The sequence below is a fragment of the Myotis myotis genome, unplaced genomic scaffold (genome assembly GCF_014108235.1).
Source record: "Myotis myotis isolate mMyoMyo1 unplaced genomic scaffold, mMyoMyo1.p scaffold_m19_p_6, whole genome shotgun sequence".
In the NCBI taxonomy this organism is placed as follows: domain Eukaryota; kingdom Metazoa; phylum Chordata; class Mammalia; order Chiroptera; family Vespertilionidae; genus Myotis; species Myotis myotis.
Genome location: NW_023416368.1, coordinates 33,384,971 through 33,404,944, shown reverse-complemented (window position 1 = coordinate 33,404,944; position 19,974 = coordinate 33,384,971). Strand labels below are relative to the sequence as shown.

Here is a 19,974-nt window from a genome sequence, read left to right as displayed (position 1 = left end):
GCCGTGGAGGTGGGAGAGGCTCCTGCCACCACTGCTGCACTCACCAGCCGTGAGCCTGGGTTCTGGCTGAGGGGTGCTCTCTGCGGGAGTGCACTGACCACCGGGGGCAGCTCCTGTGTTGAGTGTTTGCCCCCTGGTGGTCAGGGCACATCATGGTGACCAGTTGTTCCACTGTTCATTCCGCCTTTTGGTCGATTTGCTTATTAGGGTTATATTATATAGGATTGGGGCTACTAGTGTTGGTATGAAGCAGTCTTTATACTGTCTAATTTAGCATTCAAAAATATACTGGTTGAACTCTGTAACTTCCAGTTTTGTAAAATTTCCTATAGAGCAGCAAGAGCTGAAATAGAGCTTGACTTTAATATGTGAGATTTGTGTTTCATTGGCAGATACTGGGACGAGTAAAGGAATGACTCTTGGCCAAAAGACTTGAGTCACCAAGCTGCCATGCCTGCTAACTGCTGACTTTCCCTGCTGTGTGAAACTGAGGTGGTGCTGCCCACGCCGGGCAGAGTGTGAGTTGCCGCTGAAGGGCAGAAGAGGCCCCCCTTTGGCTTCTCATCCCAGGATGCCCACGTGTCCATGAGAAGGTCTGGGTGATTTCAGTGAACCCAGATAAGCTTGTCACCTCTGACTCCATTCACCAGCTGGAGTTCCATTCCCAGGTGACATGTCTTCATCAGTGACTTCAGCGCCACATTTAGCTGTGGATGCCGAGGAAATCCCTCAGCAGAGATTTTCTGATGGAAGCAGTGCACTAAGGACAACCGGGCCCTTCTCTGCTACTCTCAGAGGGCCATCATTCCTCACCCCTCCAGGCATCATGAGGAATTCTTTACATTCTTATTCTCTTCTTCATTTCTCCATGGCTCTGGTGCTGAAAAAAGGAAGGCATAAAAGTGTACAGCTGGGGTTCCTGGAGGTGGAATTCCACTATGCTCAGCTACTTGAGTGAGCCTAGGATCCCTGGTGCCATTCATTTGTATATTCATATAGCACACACTCACTGAGGGCTATCTATATGCCCCCAATGGGATTTGGCACATTGATGTATTGGGGCAGGTGGAGACAGACCTGATTCAGTCTCTGAGCAACTGCTCTAGGAATCCACTGTGGGGATGTTAGGCTAGAGCCCAGAAGGCATTAGCGGGCATATGACCAAAGGAGGCAGTAAGAGGTATAGAAGGAGCTGATTCCTGAGGGAGAGAGTGTAAACTGTAAAGATGAGACTAAAGTTTGAATCTTGGGACATTAATCACAGTGAGTCTTAAAACTTGATTGTTGATGATTTTTTGTTGTTTTGTTCATCTTCACCTAAGGATATTTTTTCACTGATCTTTTAAAGTGTAAAAGAGAGGGAAAGGCAGAGAGAAACATTGATGTGAGAGAAACACATTGATTGGTTGCCTCCCGCACATGCTCCAACCAGGGTCCGGACAAGGTACATGACCATGACTGGAATTGAACCCGGGACCCTTTGGTCTGCAGGCTGATGCTCTGTTCACTGAGCCAAACTGACTAGGGCTGACTGTTGATGATTTTAAGTGGAAAAATTGAGTAAATAGGATGGGTTGCCTACAAGAGTACTTTTCTACAAGGAATGGTCATATATACTTGTTTTAGAACACCCAGGACAGCGGAGGTGGTGGGTGGTCACCTCCTTTTCTTGTGGCCCAAGAACTTAGGTTTCCAGGAATTTGACTAATTGAGCCACTGAAGATTTAATACAACAGGGCTACCCAGATCCCTTTGTCTTGATTTGCTTTAAAAACCAAAGATGATAGGAGAAGGCAAGCAAGGGAAATATATTAATCCCAAGAATTGAACAGAACAAAAAATTCTGTTGCTCTTGTACCTAAAACATCTCCCCATGGGCCCATCCCTTACACTCTAGTCTAGATGGTTCCTATGTGTACATTCCATGCCCCCACTTAGCGTCTGTTTCTTATGTTCTAGCTCCAAACCTATCAAAACCTTTCCTTGCCCTTCCAGGTGTTTCCAGTGCTGTGCACTTGCTCTTAGAACCCCTTGCTTTCCACTCTTCTATAGCCCCTACTTATTGGAACATAGTACTAAGGACCTTAGTCTGTCAGATCAGAGTACTTGGTGAAGAAGAAGAGGTTTTCATCTGGCCTATCTCCGGCTCCCAGTTTTAGCCCGGAACTTCACAGTTGCAGTGTGCTCACAACTGTTTTTGCTGAACTGAGGTGCACAGTCTCCTTAGGAAGAGAGGATCTGTGCATAGATCGGCTGGGGAGCTTGCCCCTGCAGGGCCCTGTGGACTAGTCATGTATTAGAATGCCCAAGAATGACCTCATAAAGCAAAGATTCTCCTCGTGGATCCTTCTCTGAGGTCTTTGGAATCTAGATGCTGAGGAAATCCCTAAGCAGAGATTTCCTGTTAGACGACAAAAGCGAGGAATAAAAATTGAACATTGGGAAAATGTCTCGACATCATACCCGCCCAAGGATCATTCCCAGTACCCTGTTGGATAATGCATCGATGTTCTGGGAAAGAATCAGGACATTTCAGTAAATATTCTCTATTTCTATTGCTTATTAAGAAATGAGCAGTAGCAGTGGTAGCAGGGTGCCAGTGCTCTCAGCCTTTCCCCACAGGCACTCATCCATTTCTTAGACTGAGATGCACGTCCTCGATAACGTGGTTTCCCTGGTGAGGTTTTATGAAAGCTCAGCCAAACATTTTACTTCTTTGGCTTTAGTATCACGACTGGCTGGTTGAGTCAAATATTCAGTCATGCTCTTATTTGGCCTGTAGACTAAATGAGTAGTTTGACTTCATTTTGTCTTTTTTTGTTTTGTTAACTACTGTGTTAGATAATTTGAATGCCTTTTTTTTTGGATAATTGACCCTATCTCAAATCAGATAAATTGAATATCTTGTTTTTATACAATATAAAAGTATATACATTCTGTATTTTTTTTTACTGTGTGAGAATGTGTTCATTTGTTATATTTAATGAAAAAAAGTTACACTCTTAGAGAAAAATTGCAAAGCACAGGTAAATATAAACAAACAGGAATGAGAATCACCTCCAACCTCACCACTATCAACATTTTGGCATATTTCCTGCCAAGTTTTCTTCTACTCATTTTTGTACAGTTGTGATAATTTTGAGTTGAGAGTTTTATATCTTATTTTGTTTTCGTGTTAAATTTTTTTTTATTGATTTGAGAGAGGGGGGGAGAGAGAGAGAGAGAGAGAGAGAGAGAGAGAGAGAGAGAGAGAGAGAGAGATGGAATCGACTTGTTGTTTTACTTATTTATGCATTCATTGGTTGAATCTTGTATATGTATGCCCTGACCGGGGATCAAACCTGCAACCTTGGTGTATTGGGACAACACTCTAACCAATTGAGCTACCCAGCAAGGGCTGTTTTTGTGTTTTGCTACCCAATGGATCATAAACATTTTTCTAAACCATGAAAAATGGATAGACATATTTTAGTATCTGTATAATATTTCCTGAGATGGATGTGCTATAATTTACTTAACCAGTTCTTTTTGTTAGACTTTTAAATCATGTCTAAGTTCTCACTACTGTGAATAATGCTGGGATAAACACACTTGGCCCACGTCACTGTTTGTATTCTTTTGTCAGATTGTATTCTTTTGGGGTAGATTCCTTGGGTCAGAGGATAGGAACAGTTCTAAGGCTTTTCAGAAAAGTATGAATTTACATTTCCCCTGGCAGTTTATGAGAATGCTCCAACACACTGTACTCTAAATATTATTTAATTAATAATTATTTAATATTAATACTAAATATTAAATAGCCAGCATTAAATATTATCATGTTTAAGACTTTGCTAATTTTATAAACAAAAAGAATGGTTTTACTTATTTTCCATCTCCCTGATTAGTAGTGCTGCTGAACATTTTGGGGAAAGTTCATTGGCATTTGTATTTTCATTGATTTGTAAGCACCGGTCTGGGTGATTATTTGATTATTACCTGTTTTCCTTACTAGACTGACAGTATTTAGTTTTGCTCATTTTATACCTCCAGTGCCCACTGTAATGTCTAGCATGTAGTAGGAACTCAATAAAAATTTGTCAGATGAGTAAATAATGGTGATGCTTTGTTTGTTTGAGAAGGAGTGGTTACTATTCTGTTTCAGAGGTCCAGAGAGAAAGAACTGAGAAACTGAATGAGGATAATGATCATCATACATATTTCAATGGACATTCAGTCAGTATTTCATTGCAATTTTAAAGTATATATAAACTTATATTCACAGAAGGGGGAAAGTAAACTCTAATCCAGTGATGGCGAACCTTTTGAGCTCGGCGTGTCAGCATGTTGAAAAACCCTAACTTAACTCTGGTGCTGTGTCACATATAGAAATTTTTTGATATTTGCAACCATAGTAAAACAAAGACTTATATTTTTGTTATTTATTTTATATATTTAAATGCCATTTAACAAAGAAAAGTCAACCAAAAAAATGAGTTCGCGTGTCACCTCTGACATGCGTGTCATAGGTTCGCCATCACTGCTCTAGTCCCTGCAAAAAACTATTTATTCTTTGGGGATCTTGCTGTGTTGTGAGATAATCATACCTCTTATTCAACTTTTTGACAGGAGGAAAGATACTCAATGTCAGGCATTTGTGAAGAGAGTCATAACGAGTAATCTGTTTAAGATAATTATGATTAGCACCATCTCAATGAATGCCTTTTTGGTGGTCTTATGGACTGATTATAAAACAAGATACAGGCTTTTCAGAGTTTTTGAGGTAAGCAGACCAAATGATCCTTTTTTTTCTTTCTATTTCACCTGTTTTAATTCTGAAAATGTTATACAGTTTTTAAGGTATTTTGTTCAAGAAAATTTCCTGTAGAAAAATTCTAAGGGCTTTTAAAATATGCTCTAAAATCTAGGAAGATGGTGACAGTGGTGCCATGGTTTTTTAATTTCCCTGAATCCCCTCTTAGAAAAGATAGAGCAACCAAATAGCAAAAGCAAAAACCCATGGGCAGCATTTGCATCAAAACTAGTTAACAAGGTATCCTTACAAAGAGCCACAATTGTATAGTATTAGCCTTGGTGGCAGAGGAAGCAGTAAGAAGCAACTTGTCACATACAGGGAATCTTCAATGAGATTAGTAACTGAATTCTCAGAAACTCTGGAGGTCAGAAGGCAATGAAATGACTTATTTAAAATACTGCAGGAAAAATATTGTCAATTAAGAATTTTATATCCATATATAAAATTAACACCCAGAAGTCTATGGCTTTTCTATACACCAATAATGAACTCACAGAAAGAGAAATTAAAAAAGCAATCCAATTTACCATTACAACAAAAAAATTAAGATACCTAGGAATAAACTTAACCAAGGAGATAAAGGACCTGTACTCAGAAAATTTCAGAATGCTGAAAAAAGAGATAGAGGAAGACATGAACAAATGGAAGAATATACTATGTTCATGGATTGGTAGAATCAACATCATTAAAATGTCCATACTACCCAAAGCAATCTATAAATTCAATGCAATCCCCATTAAAATACCAATGCCATACTTCAAAGACATAGAACAAATTCTCCAAAAATTCATCTGGAATAAAAAAAGACCCCGAATAGCTGCAGCAATCTTGAGAAAGAAGAACAATGTTGGAGGGAGCACAATACCAGATATCAAGCTATACTACAAAGCCATTGTTCTCAAAATTGTCTGGTACAGGCACAAGAACAGACATATAGACCAGTGGAACAGGACAGAGAACCCAGAAATTGATGCAAGCCATTATGTGCAATTAATATTTGACAAAGGAGGCAAGACCATACAATGGAGTCAAGACAGTCTCTTCAATAAATGGTGTTGGGAAAACTGGACAGATACTTGCAAAAAAATGAAACTAGACCACCAACTTACAGCATACATGAAAATAAACTCAAAATGGATAAAGGACTTAAACATAAGATGGGAAACCATAAAAATCTTAGAAGAAGTCATAGGCAGCAAAATAGCAGACATTTGTTGTAGCAATATATTTAACGATACAGCTCTTAAGACAGTGGAAACTAAGGAGAAAATAAACAAATGGGACTTGATCAAAATAAAAAGCTGCACAGCAAAAGAAACCATCAACAAAACAAGACAGCCCACTGCATGGGAGAACATATTTGCCAATATTATCTCCGATAAGGGTTTAATCTCCAACATTTACAGGGAACTTATACAACTTAACAAAAGGAAGATAAACAACCCAATCAAATGCCGGGGTCCAACCCCAGCGGGTCCAGGGGTCCCCAAAGGCGTAGACGGAGTCCGCGAAGAAGGAATGACACGGAGACAGTGTTCAGTTGATCAGCAGCCTAGCCAGGATCTCCAGCCAAGTTCTGGTCTGGATCTCCAGCCAGGTTCTGTGTCCATGTTCTCTTGCTAGGTTCTCCAGGTTCTCCAACCAGGTTCTGTAGCCATGTTCCCTCGCTAGGTTCTCCAGCCAGGTTCTGTCCAGGTTCTCCAGCCAGGTTCAGTCACCAGGTTCTAGTCAGGTTCTCTTGCCAATTTCTGTAATCAGGTTCAGTCCAGGATCTTTTGCCATGTTCTCTCCAGCGAAGTTCTTCTGTCTGTAGGTTCTGTGTAGGTTCTGTCTTCTTAGTTCTGTGTTCTAAGCTCTGTTTTCTAAGTTCTGAGTCTTGCTGTCTTGTTACATCTAGGGGAATCCTGTTCCAGGGCTTCCCAAAGGTGTGGACGGAGTTGGCGAAGACTATCCACCCTCTTCCTATGGTGGAGTCCGATCCGTCCCGATTGTGGGGCAAAGACTACCCACCCTCTTCCTACAGTGGAGTCCTATCCATCCCTAGTGCGGGGCGCTTACCTAGGGGTCCCTGTTCGGGCGCCAGATGCCGGGGTCCAACCCCAGCAGGTCCAGGGGTCCCCAAAGGTGTGGATGGAGTCGGCGAAGAAGGAATGACACAGAGACAGCGTTCAGTTGATCAGCAGCCTAGCCAGGATCTCTAGCCAGGATCTCCAGCCAAGTTCTGGTCTGGATCTCCAGCGAAGTTCTGCTGTTTATTGTCTTGTTACATCCGTATTTATCCCAGTTGATTTTAATCCTGTCAATTTCTGTTACAAAGGTTAGGGCGTTTCTTATCTCCATTCCAGGGAGTAAAGATTATGTAGCTTAAGCATGATTGTTTGTAGTGATTAACTGCCTGCCTGGCACTTAGTTAAGGAGTTTCATCCCCTCCCTGACTTCAGGGAAAAATTCTTACCTGGGGAAACAACCTTTCTAGGAGAGGCATCCCCTCCCTGACTTCAGGGAAAAATTCCTACCTGGGGAAACAACCTTTCTCGGAGAGGTGACCTTGGTTAAAACACACAGCGCTAAGGGGAGCAAACATATTAAGAACAGTATGCTATATACGCCAGGTCCCTTGAAACATATGCTGTGCAGATGTTTCTTTCCTGCAGCGACTGTGTCAAGCAGCAAGATTGGACCGGCTTCCGGCAATCAAAAAATGCGCAAATGACCTAAATAGACACTTTTCGAAAGAGGACATACAGAAAGCCAAGAGACATATGAGAACATGCTCAAAGTCACTAATCATCTGAGAGATGCAAATCAAAACAACAATGAGGTAACCTTACACCTGTCAGAGTGGCTATCATCAACAAATCAACAGATGACAAGTGCTGGAGAGGATGTGGAGAAAAAGGAACCCTCCTTCACTGCTGGTGGGAAAGCAGACTGGTGCAGCCACTGTTGAAAACAGTATGGTGTTTCCTCAAAAAATTAAAAATGGAACTGCCATTTGACCCAGTAATCCCACTTCTAGGAATATATCCCAAGAAAACAGAAACACCAATCAGAAAGGATATATGCACCCCTATGTTCATAACAGCACAGTTTACAATAGCTAAGATTTGGAAACAGCCTAAGTGCCCATCAGCAGATGAGTGGATTAGAAAACTGTGGTACATCTACACAATGGAATACTACGCTGCTATGAAAAAGAAGGAATTCTTACATTTGCAACAGCATGGATGGAACTGGAGAGCATTATGCTAAGTGAAATAAACCAGTCAGTGAAAGAAAAATACCACATGATCTCACATATTTATGGATCATAAAGAACATTATAAACTGATGAACAAAAATAGATAGGCAGAGAAGCATCGAACAGACTGTCAAACAACAGCAGGAAGGCTGGGGAGGGTTGGGGAGCAGGGGGAGGTAAGAGATCAATCAAAGGACTTGTATGCATGCATATAAGCCTAACCAGTGGACACAAGACACTGGGAGGGGGGTGAGGGCATGTGACAGGGGGTAGGGGAGGCTGGGGGAAGGTCAGTTGGGAAAAAAAGGAGACATATGTACTACTATTTGTAATACTTTAAACAATAAAAAAAGGAAAAAAATAAATATGCGGAAAAAAAGAATTTTATATCCAGCAAAACTGTCCTTCAAAAATGAAGAAAAAATCAGAACATTCCTATTTAAACAAAAGCTGAAGGAGTTTGTTGGTAGTAGACCTGTTCTACAAGGAATGGTAAAGATAGCTCTCTAGGTTGAAATGTAACTAGATAGTAACTTAAGCTATATGAAGGAATAAAGAACACTGATAAGAGTAATTATATAGGTAAATATAAAAGCCAGTATTATTGTATTTTGGGTTTGTAACTTTTTTCCTACATGGTTTAAAATATAAATGCATAAAACAATAGTTATAGATTAATGGGCACACAATTATAAAGATGTATTTTGTGACAACAAAAACAAAGGTGGGGATGGAGCTGTCTAGGAACAGAATCTATACATATAAAAGCCCAGCGACCATTAAGGTGGAACGACCGGAATGACCAGAACGACTGGTTGCTATGATGCACATTGACCACCAGGGGGCAGACGCTCAATGCAGGAGCTGCCCCCTGGTGGTCAGTGCACTCCCACAGCAGGAGTGCTGCTCAGCCAGAAGCCGGGCTCACAGCTGGTGAGCACAGCGGTGTTGTAAGGAGCGAGCAGGCTGGAGTAAAGGAGTGAGCAGATGGGTGGTTAGGAGCGAGCGGTTCTGGATTGTGAGAGGGATGTCCCACTGCCTGATTGGGCCTAAATTGGCAGTCAGACATCCCTGAGGGGTTCCGGATTGTGAGAGGGCACAGACCAGACTGAGGAACCTCCCCAACAGCCCCCGTGCACAAATTTCATGCATCGGTTCTTTAGTTGTTATATATTATTAAAGCTAAGATTGTATTAATTTCAAATAGATTGGTTATAAATTTAAGAGGTTAATTGTAGTTCTGAGGGTAATCACCAATATATATATATATATATATATATATATATATATATATATATACAGAAAAACAAATGAGAAAGGAATGAAATGATATACCAAAAAAAAAACAAAAACAATCAAACACAAAAGAAAGCCATATGGAGGAACTGAGGCACTGAAGATGTGACATATATAAAACAAGTAGCAAAATGGCAGAAATATTTTCTTCCTTATTACTAATTACCTTAAATGTAAATATATTAAACTCTGAAATTAAAACAATGTATCACCAAAAGTCCACATATATGCTGTCTCAATAATATTCACTTGAGATCCAAAGATATAAATAGGTTGAAAGTGAAAGAATGAAAAATATCTCATGCAAAAGGAAACCAAAAGAGAGCTGAGTTGGCCATAATAACATTAGGCAAAATAGACATTAAGGCAAAAACTCTTAAAAGAGGCAAAGAAGGACATTTTGTATCGAAACAGGTCAGTTCATCAGGAAGATATGTTTTTCTCAAGTACATATTGGGAATTATTCAGTCTAGACCACGTATGTGGTAGGCCAGTATGGTATAGGCATAGGATAGACCAAGACCTATGGATAGAATTGTGATTCTAGACATAAATCAACTATCTATGGCCAATTGATTTTTTACAAGATGCCGGACCATTCACTTGGAGGAAAAATAGTCTTTTCATCAAATAGTGCTGGGACAACTTGATATCTACATACAAAAGAGTAAAGTTGAAGCCCTTTTTCACACCCTGTATAAAAATTATCTCAAAATGGATCAACATCCTAAATATAAAAGCTAGAACTCTTTAAAAAACAACATAGGGGTAAATCTTTATGACCTTGAATTTGGCAATGGACTCTTACACACCAAGAGAATAGGTAACAACAAAAAAAGATAATTTAGACTTCATCAAAATTGAAAACATTTGTGAATCTAAGAACACTATCAAGAATGAAAAGATAACTCAGAATGAGAGAAAATACTTGCAAATCATATATCTCATAAGGGATTAATATCCACAATATATAATGAACTTTTACAATTCAACAATCTAAACAACCCAATTCAAAAAAATGGGCACAGGAGAAACCAAGATGGCAGCATAGGTAAACACCTGAAATTGCTGCCTCACACAACCACTTCAAAAATACAACTAAAAGACAAAACAGACATCATCCAGAACCACAGGAAGGCTGGCTGATTGGAAATTCTACAACTAGAAGGAAAGAGAAAAGCACACTGAGACTCAGAGGAGGTGTGGAAGTAAAGTGCAGAGGTACAGAGGCGCATGCGGAAAGGGCTGGCAACTGAGGACACAGTTGTTTTTTTCAATGGGGAGGGAGTCACAAGCTCCCGACTGCTCTGAATGCCAGTTCCGGGTGAGTCTCTGGGGACCCAGACTCATACAGGGAGAAACTGGACTGTCTGGCATCGGGCAGAACTCGAGGGCGGCTTTCTCTCAGAGGTGCTTGCAGCGATTACCAGGACACTGAGACCTGGGGTCTCTTAGGGCTGGGCTGAGGATCAGCCATAGCTGTTTGCTCTGCCCTGTTGATTCCCTGAGACCCCACCCCACCCAAGCTGTGGGCAGAGGCTTTTGCATATGAATGGCCTGGCCCTTTGCAAATCTAAAATTACTTAACAACTAAATCTAAAATTACCTAAGAAACTGCAGCTGGGTCAGAGAGACCCAGAACTTCCAAAAGAAGATCCAAGGCCCCACAGCAGCTTGCATTGCTTCACAGCTGGGCCTCATCTGGGCACCTCCAAACCCCAAAGAAGAGGAGTCTGTAGATCTCTCCATAGTTCCTGCTGGGTAGCCTCAGGCAGAGGCTAAATTAGCACCTCCTTAGATATCCAAGAGCCAGTGTACTCAGTGGTCAAAGTGGGACCATCCAGATTACAACTCCTCAGATCCATAAGGAACACACTCAGGGGGCAGACTCAGTGAGCACCAAAGCCCCACTGAAGCAAGTCCTGCCCCATAAGGGTGTCTCCAGCACAGAAGTTCTCCCATTACAGACACAGCTGATTCTCACAGCCAATTGGCCTGGAGGTCAACTCCTCCCAGTGATACCTACAACAAGCAAGGCTTAACTACAACAAGACTGTACACAAAGCCCACAAAGGGGTGCACCAAGAGTGTCCACCTCAGGTAATTGGGGAGGCTGAGCCACTGGGCCCTATAAGACACCTAGCACAGAAAGCCACTCTATCAACACAGGGAAGTATAAAAAATGCGGAGACAAAGAAATAGGTCACATATGACAGAAATGGAGGAAAGCAAACTACTGGATATAGAGTTCAAAACCACACTTTTAAGGTTTTTCAAGAATTTTCTAGAAACCGCCGATAAATTTAGTGAGACCCTCGATAAATCTAGTGAGACCCTCGAGGTTATAAAAAAGGACCAACTAGAAATTAAGCATACACTGACTGAAATAAAGAATATTATACAGAGATCCAACAGCAGACTAGAGGATCGCAAGAATCAAGTCAAAGATTTGAAATACGAAGAAGCAAAAAACACCCAACCGGAAAAAACAAAAAGAAAAAGAATCCAAAAATATGAAGATAGTGTAAGGAGCCTCTGGGACAACTTCAAGCGTACCAACATCCAAATTATGGGGGTGCCAGAAGAAGAGAGAGAGCAAGATACTGAAAACCTATTTGAAGAAATAATGACAGTGTCGAAACCGGTTTGGCTCAGTGGATAGAGCGTCGGCCTGCAGACTGAAAGGTCCCAGGTTCGATTCTGGTGAAGGGCATGTACCTGGGTTGCGGGCACATCCCCTGTGGGGGATGTGCAGGAGGCGGCTGATTGATGTTTCTCTCTCATCGATGTTTCTGACTATCTCTCTCCCTTCCTCTCTGTAAAAAATCAATAAAAATATATTAAAAAAAAAAAAAGAAATAATGATAGAAAACTTCCCCTACCTGGTGAAAAAAATTAACTTACAAGTCCAGGAAGTGCAGACAACTCCAAACAAGAGGAATCCCAAGAGGACCACACCAAGACACATCGTAATTAAAATGCCAAGTGCAAAAGACAGAGAATCTTAACAGCAGCAAGAGAAAAACAGTTAGTTACCTACAAGGGAGTACCTATAAGATTGTCAGCTAATTTCTCAATAGAAACTATGCAGGCCAGAAGGGAGTGGCAAGAAATATTCAAAGTGATGAATGCCAAGAACCTACAACCAAGATTACTTTATCCAGCAAAGCTATCATTCAGAATTGAAGGTCAGATAAAGAGCTTCACAGATAAGGAAAAGCTAAAGGAGTTCATCACCACCAAACGTGTATTATATGAAATGCTGAAAGGTATCCTTTAAGAAGAGGAAGAAGAAGAAAAAGGTAAGATAAAAATTATGAACAACAAATACACATGTATCAACAAGTGAATCTAAAAATCAAGTGAATAAATAATCTGATGAACAGAATAAACTGGTGAATATAATAGAATCAGGGGCATAGAAAGGTAGTGGACTGACAATACTCGGGGGAAAGGGGTTTGGGGGGTGCGGGAAGAGACTGGACAAAAATTGTACATCTATGGATGAGGACAGTGGGGGAAGGGGAAGGGCAGAGGGTGGGTTGGGAACTGGGTGGAGGGGAGCTATGGGGGGAAAAAGAGGAACAACTGTAATAATCTGAACAATAAAGATTTAATTTTAAAAAAATGGGCACAGGGGCCTGGCCTGCGTGATTCAGTAGTTAGAGCATTGGCCCAAGTGATTCTGCATCAAGGGCACATATGGGTTGCAGGTATGATCTCTGGATCTGGTTGGGGCATGTGGCAGGAGGCACATGCTCTCACCAGGCTGGGGATTGAACCTGCAACCCAGGTACATGCCCTTGACTGGGAATCAAACATGAGGCCCTTCAGTGTGCGGCCTGGTGCTCTGACCACTGAGAATACTGACTAGGGCTCAGTGGTGAAACTTCAGCAGTATTCCCTTTAAAGGTGTATGCAGTAATTATTGATAAGATTTGTATTAAACTCTTAGCCAATGTATATTATAAGAAAAAATAAAAAGCATTAAGGATTAGAAAGTTTTAAAAAAATTGTCATTATTTACAGGTGATATGATTTCTCATAGAAATCCTAAAAGAATCTGAAAAATTACTAATGAAGTTAATAAGTAAATGAGCCTAGCAAGTTTGCTGGATATATGATTACTAAACAAAATTAAACTCATTTAATATATCAGCAAAAAATAGCACTCCTAATAACAAAATATAAAAAGTATTTAGAGGCAAATCTAATAAAAGATTTGTGTGATCTTTAAGGAGAAAAAAAGTAAAAACATATAAAGGTTGTTAAAGACGACACAAAGAAATGGAAAGATATGTCAGATCATGAATAAGGCTCAGTTTCTTAAAGATGTAATTTCCCCCAATTAATCTATAAAATCAATGTAATTCCAGTAAGAAGTCTGGCAGGATTTTTTATGGTATGTCAAAAGTTGATGGTAGAATTTAGATAAAAGAACAAAAGATAAAGAAAAACAAGGTGATTTTGAAAGGGAGGCTTGGTAGATTAGTTTTTTTAAAGATAAAGCTTTAGTAATTAATGCAAGATAAAGATGCAGGGATAGACAAATAGACCAATAGAATAGAATAGGAGAGAGTACACCAAAACAGACCCTGGCTTTTATGGAGACCAAGTACCTTCAGATGGCACTGCAGATGAGCAGTGCAAGGGTAGACTTCATTAAGTGGTATTAGGACAATTGATTGTGTATATGGAGGAAAAATACAATTGAATCCCTACCTCACAGCACACATGGCTGGATTAAAGACCTAACTTGAAAAGTGCAACTTTAAATGCCCATAAGGACATATAGAATACACACACACACACACATACACACACACACACGACCTGAGGACAAAAGGTGTTTTTTGTTTTTTTTTGCATGCATACAAATTTTTTTTTTAATATATTTTATTGATTTTTTACAGAGAGGAAGGGAGAGAGATAGAGAGTTAGAAATATCGATGAGAGAGAAACATCGATCAGCTGCCTCCTGCACATCTCCTACTGGGGATATGCCCGCAACCCAGGTACATGCCCTTGACCGGAATCAAACCTGGGACCTTTCAGTCCGCAGGCCGACGCTCTATCCACTGAGCCAAACTGGTTTCGGCTACAAATTCTTTTTTTATTGATTAAGTTATTACATATGCATCCTTATCCCCATGTTACCCCCCATCACCCCCACTCATGGCCTCACCCTCCCTGTTGTCTGTGTCCATTGGTTAGGCCTATATGTTTGTATATAAGTCCTTTGGTTGATCTCTTTCCCTTACCCCCACCCTCCCCTACCTTTCTTTTGAGATTTGACAGTCTGATCAATGCTTCTCTGTCTCTGGATCTGTTTTTGTTCATCAGTTTATGTTGTTCATTATATTCTATAAATGAGTGAGATCATGTGATATTTATCTTTCTCTGACTGGATTATTTGACTTAGCATAATGCTGTCCAGTTCCATCCATGCTGTTGCAAATGGTTAGAACTCCTTCTTTTTTTGTTTTTTTTTTTTAAATCTTTTTTTTAACTGTATTTTTTTAAATTTTTAATTAAATCTTTATTGTTCAGATTATTACATTTGTTCCTCTTTTTCCCCCCCATAACTCCCTCCTTCCAGTTCCCACCCCACCCTCCGCCCTCACTCCCCACCCACTGTCCTGATCCATAGGTGCACGATTTTTGTCCAGTCTCTTCCCGCATCTCCCACACGCCTTTCCCCCCCAAGAATAGTCAGTCCATTCCCTTTCTATGTCCCTGATTCTATTATAATCAACAGTTTATTCTGTTCATCAGATTATTTATTCACTTGATTCTTAGATTCACTTGTTGATAGATGCATATTTGTTGTTCATAATTTGTATCTTTACCTTTCTCTTCTTCTTCCTCTTCTTAAAGGATACCTTTCAGCATTTCATATAATACAGGTTTGGTGGTGATGAACTCCTTTAGCTTTTCCTTATCTGTGAAGCTCTTTATCTGACCTTCAATTCTGAATGATAGCTTTGCTGGATAAAGTAATCTTGGTTGTAGGTTCTTGGTATTCATCACTTTGAATATTTCTTGCCACTCCCTTCTGGCCTGCAAAGTTTCTGTTGAGAAATCAGCTGACAGTCGTATGGGTACTCCCTTGTAGGTAACTGAGTTTCTTTCTCTTGCTGCTTTTAAGATTCTCTCTTTGTCTTTTGCTCTTGGCATTTTAATTATGATGTGTCTTGGTGTGGTCCTCTTTGGATTCCTTTTGTTTGGGGTTGTCTGTGCTTCCTGGACTTGTAAGTTTATCTCTTTCACCAGGTATGGGAAGTTTTCTGTCATTATTTCTTCAAATAGGTTTTCAATATCTTGCTCTCTCTCATCTTCTGGCACCCCTATAATTCTGATGTTGGTATGCTTGAAGCTGTCCCAGAGGCTCCTTACACTATCTTCGTATTTTCGGATTCTTTTTTCATTTTGCTTTTCCGGTTGGGTGTTTTTTGCTTCTTCGCATTTCAAATCTTTGACTTGATTCTTGCGCTCCTCTGGTCTGCTGTTGGGTGTCTGTATAATATTCTTTATTTCAGTCAGTGTATGCTTAATTTCTAGGTGGTTCTTTATCATAACATCGAGGGTCTCATTAGATTTCTTGTAGATCTCATTAAGTTTACCGGTGGCTTCTAGACAGTTCTTGAGAGACCTTAAAAGTGTGGTTCTGAACTCTATATCCTCCCTTGACAATTTTGTCCTGTTTCTTTGTCTCCGCATTTTTTGTGCTTTCTTGGTGCACCCCCTAGTGGTCTTTGTGCGTAGCCTTGTAGTAGTTAAGCCTTGATTGTTGTAGTTAATACCTGGGGGATTTGACCTCCAGGCCAACTGGCTGTGAGAATCAGCAGTGTCTGCAGTGGGAAAACTTCTGTCCTCTAGGGAGGTGCTAATCTAGCCTTTGCCTGAGGCTATCCGGCAAATGGCTCTGTGCAGGGCTTGGGCGGGGCGGGTCTCACGGGATCAACAGGGCAGGTGGAGGGAGCAGTTATGACTGCTCTCAGTCCCGTCCCCAGAGGCTCTGCCTCTCAGAGTCCCAGCAACCGCTGCAAACCTCGGAGAGAAAGCTGCCCTCGCGTTCCGACTGATGCCAGACAGTCCTGCTTCTCCCGTTTGAGTCTGGGTCCCTAGAGACTCGCCCAGAACTGGAGCTCTGAGCCTGAGCCTCCCTCCCGATTGAAAATGACAACTGCGCCCTCAGCCACCAGCCCGCTCCGCGCACCTCCGCACCTTTGTATTTTCCGCACTGCGCCTCCTCTGAGTCTCAGTATGCGGTTCTCTTTCCTTCTAGTAGAAGAATTTCCCCTCAGCCAGCCTTCCTGTGGTTCTGGGTGATGTCTGTTCTGTCTTTTAGTTGTATTTTTAAAGTAGCTGTGCGAGGCAGCAATCAACGGTGTTTGCCTATGCCGCCATCTTGGTTCTTCCCCAAAAGGTGTCTTTTTAAAAAAAATAAATGTTTTTATTTATTTCAGAGAGAGGAAGGGAGAGGGAGTGAGAGAGAGAAACATCAATGATAAGAGAGAATCATTGATTGGCTGCCTCCTGTATGCCCCCTACTAGGGATTGAACCCACAACCCAGGTATATGTCCTGACCAGGAATCAAACCATGACCTCCTGGTTCATAGGTCAATGCTCAACCAGTGAGCCACACCAGCTGGGTGAGGAAAGGTAGTCTTAAAATACAAAATACATAAGCCATGAAGAAACAGGTTGGTTAATTGGAGTTATTAAAATTTTAAACTATTCATCAAAAGATTATTAAAGAGGTGAAAAGATAAATCAGTGTAGATGATATTTGCAACACCTGTAACAGGTAAAGGATTAGGACTAAAAATACATGAAATATTGATTATCTTCCAAATCAATAAGAAAAAGGCAAAAAAATCCAGCAAAAAATTTGGCCAAGGTTAGAAACAGGCAATTTACAATTTAAACATAAAAAATGTCCAACTTCATTAATAATTAGAGAAATGGCAATTAAAATGAAAAAATAAGCCTTGGTCAATGTTGCTCAGTAGATAGAGTGTTAGCTCACGTACAAAGGGTCTCAGGTTTGATTCCCAGTCAAGGGCATGTACCTGGGTTGCAGGTTCCATCCCCAGCCTAGTCTGAACAAGTGCAGGAGACAACTAATCAATGTGTCTCTCTAAAAATGAATGGAAAAAATATCCTCCAGTGATGATTAACGAAAACAAACAAAAAACAAACAAAAAAATAAGATGCATCAAAAAAATAATTTTCATCAGACTGAAAAAAATTCAGAAGTTCGTCAGTAGGAAGTGTTGGTAAAGACATCAAATAAGTTCTTGCAGCTTGGCCACCGACATGCCATCCAGACTGAGGAAGACCCGAAAACTTCAGGGCCACGTGAGCCACGGCCCATGCTGCATTGGCAAGCACAGGAAGCACCCGGGGGGTCGTGGTAATGCTGGTGGCTTGCATCATCACAGGATCAACTTCGACAAATATCACCCATGTTACTTTGGGAAAGTTGGTATGAGGCATTACCAATTAAAGAGGCTTCTGCCCAATGGTCAACCTTGATAAACTGTGGACGCTGGTCAGTGAGCAGACACGGGGAAATGCTGCCAAAAGCAAGACTGGAGCTGCTGCTATCATTGATGTGGTGCAATCAGGCTACTACAAAGTTCTGGGGGAGGGAAGGCTCCCAAAGAAGCCTGTCATCGTGAAGGCCAAGTTCTCCAGCAGAAGAGCTGAGGAGAAGATTAAGGGTATTGGAGGGGCCTGTGTCCTGGTAGCTTGAAGCTACATGGAGGGAAGTTCATTAAAATGTCCACAAGTATAAAAACAAAAAAAGACGTCAAATGATAGGAACGTTGCTAATATTAAAGAAAATTGATATAATAGCTTCAGAAAAACAGTTGGGCAATATTTAGTGAAGTTGAAGATGCTCATATCCTACAACCCAGTAATTCCACTTCTAGGTATAAAACAGGGAGAAACTTTACATATGTGTACAATAAAATGTACAAGAATTGCTCAAACTTTTTGAACTATTGTACTGTTTGCAATAGTGAAAAATTATAAACTATCACTCAATGGGAACTGGAAAAATAAGTGGTAGTATTTTCATTAGTGGAATTCTTAAATTGTAGTGAACCAATAAACTAGGTTTATACGTGTCAACATGGATGAACCTCATAATTTTAAATGAAAAATAAAACACGTTTCTGAAAAATACGTTAGTGTATATGCTAATCATGTAATGCATAAAATACAAGATGATGTAATATATTTTTAGGGGTAAAATAAAGTTTTAACATGCACAAGCAGGACACACTCCAGATTTTCCATAGGATTACCTTTGTGGGAAGGGTAGGGGATCTGAGCAATGAAAGGTAAGGCTTTATTTCTTAAGCTGGGTGGTAGTATATGGTTGTTCATTATATTATTCTTTATACCTTTTTGTGTATCTTAAATATTACGTAGTATTTTTTTAAAAAGTAAATGATTGCAATGTGGAGACCACAAAAATAAGCATGCAGGACAAGTAAAAACACCAGCTGCCTTAATGCTATCCAAATGGGTGGTTGTTGCTACAGTTAACAGCATCTGACATACTAGTATGTGTAAAAGGTGGTATATCTCAGAAATATTTCTGTTTCCTTCCAGACACTCTCCCTAGCCCCTTTCAACCCAATCCAACCCAAACTCATCTCAGTTAAAGGCACCCCAGTGTCTCTGTCTGAAACACTGGTCTTCCTTGCCTCCTCTCTTCCCTATGTATCCTTGAGTCCATCAGCAAGTCCCCTCATCACCACCTACAGAAGACATACAGAATCTATCATCTTCACAACACTCCACACTGTCTCCCATCAAATCCAACCAAACCTCCTTTCTTGCCTATATGACTGCTAGAAGAAATTCCAATATCCATCACCTTTTCCCTAACTTGCCTCCCAGTCGCCATGTTTGCCAGCTCCCCCACAGTCTCTTTTCAACTGCGATCTCTTAAAAATGTAAGTCAGATCATATCACTCTCTTGCTCAAAATCCTCCAAGGCTGAGATAAAAATTCAGAGCCCTCACCAGCCTACAAGGCCCTCCCTCCATGGCCTGCATCTCCTGCCCTGTTCGCCCTTTCCATTCTAGCCATGCTCACTTTGCTCTTCCTGTAACAACCCTTTCCTCACCTTAGGGCTCTCGTGCTCACCATTTGGAAGCATTCTTCCAGTTTTTATTACGGCTCCATTCCTGGCTTCAGTGGGGCCTCCACTCACCACCTTTTCTAAATTGTTACCACAACTTCCCCTCCCCCACTGGACCAGTTCCTCTATCCCAGTGGTCGGCAAACTCATTAGTCAACAGAGCCAAATATCAACAGTACAACAATTGAAATTTATTTTTTTTTTTTTTTTTTTTTTTTTTTTTTTTTTTTTTTTTTTTTAATATTTTTTTAATTGATTTTTTACAGAGAGGAAAGGAGAGGGATAGAGAGTTAGAAACATCGATGAGAGAGAAACACTGATCAGCCGCCTCCTGCACGCCCCCCACTGGGGATGTGCCCGCAACCCAGGTACATGCCCTTGACCGGAATCGAACCCGGGACCCTTCAGTCCGCAGGCCGGCGCTCTATCCACTGAGCCACACCGGTCAGGGCTGAAATTTATTTTGAGAGCCAAAT

General features: G+C 40.8%; 1 protein-coding gene and 1 pseudogene across 1 annotated transcript in view; both read left to right on the top strand.

The window, feature by feature from the left end:
• Positions 1–19,974, top strand: part of CATSPER3 (cation channel sperm associated 3) — a 31,489-nt gene that overhangs the window by 1,031 nt on the left and 10,484 nt on the right. The window contains exons 2-3 of the mRNA XM_036313572.1: positions 393–593; positions 4,609–4,762. Coding sequence (XP_036169465.1) covers positions 586–593; positions 4,609–4,762 — 162 coding nt within the window. The 5' untranslated portion in view covers positions 393–585. The remainder of the gene's footprint in view (positions 1–392; positions 594–4,608; positions 4,763–19,974) is intronic.
• Positions 17,572–18,094, top strand: LOC118658282 (annotated as a pseudogene).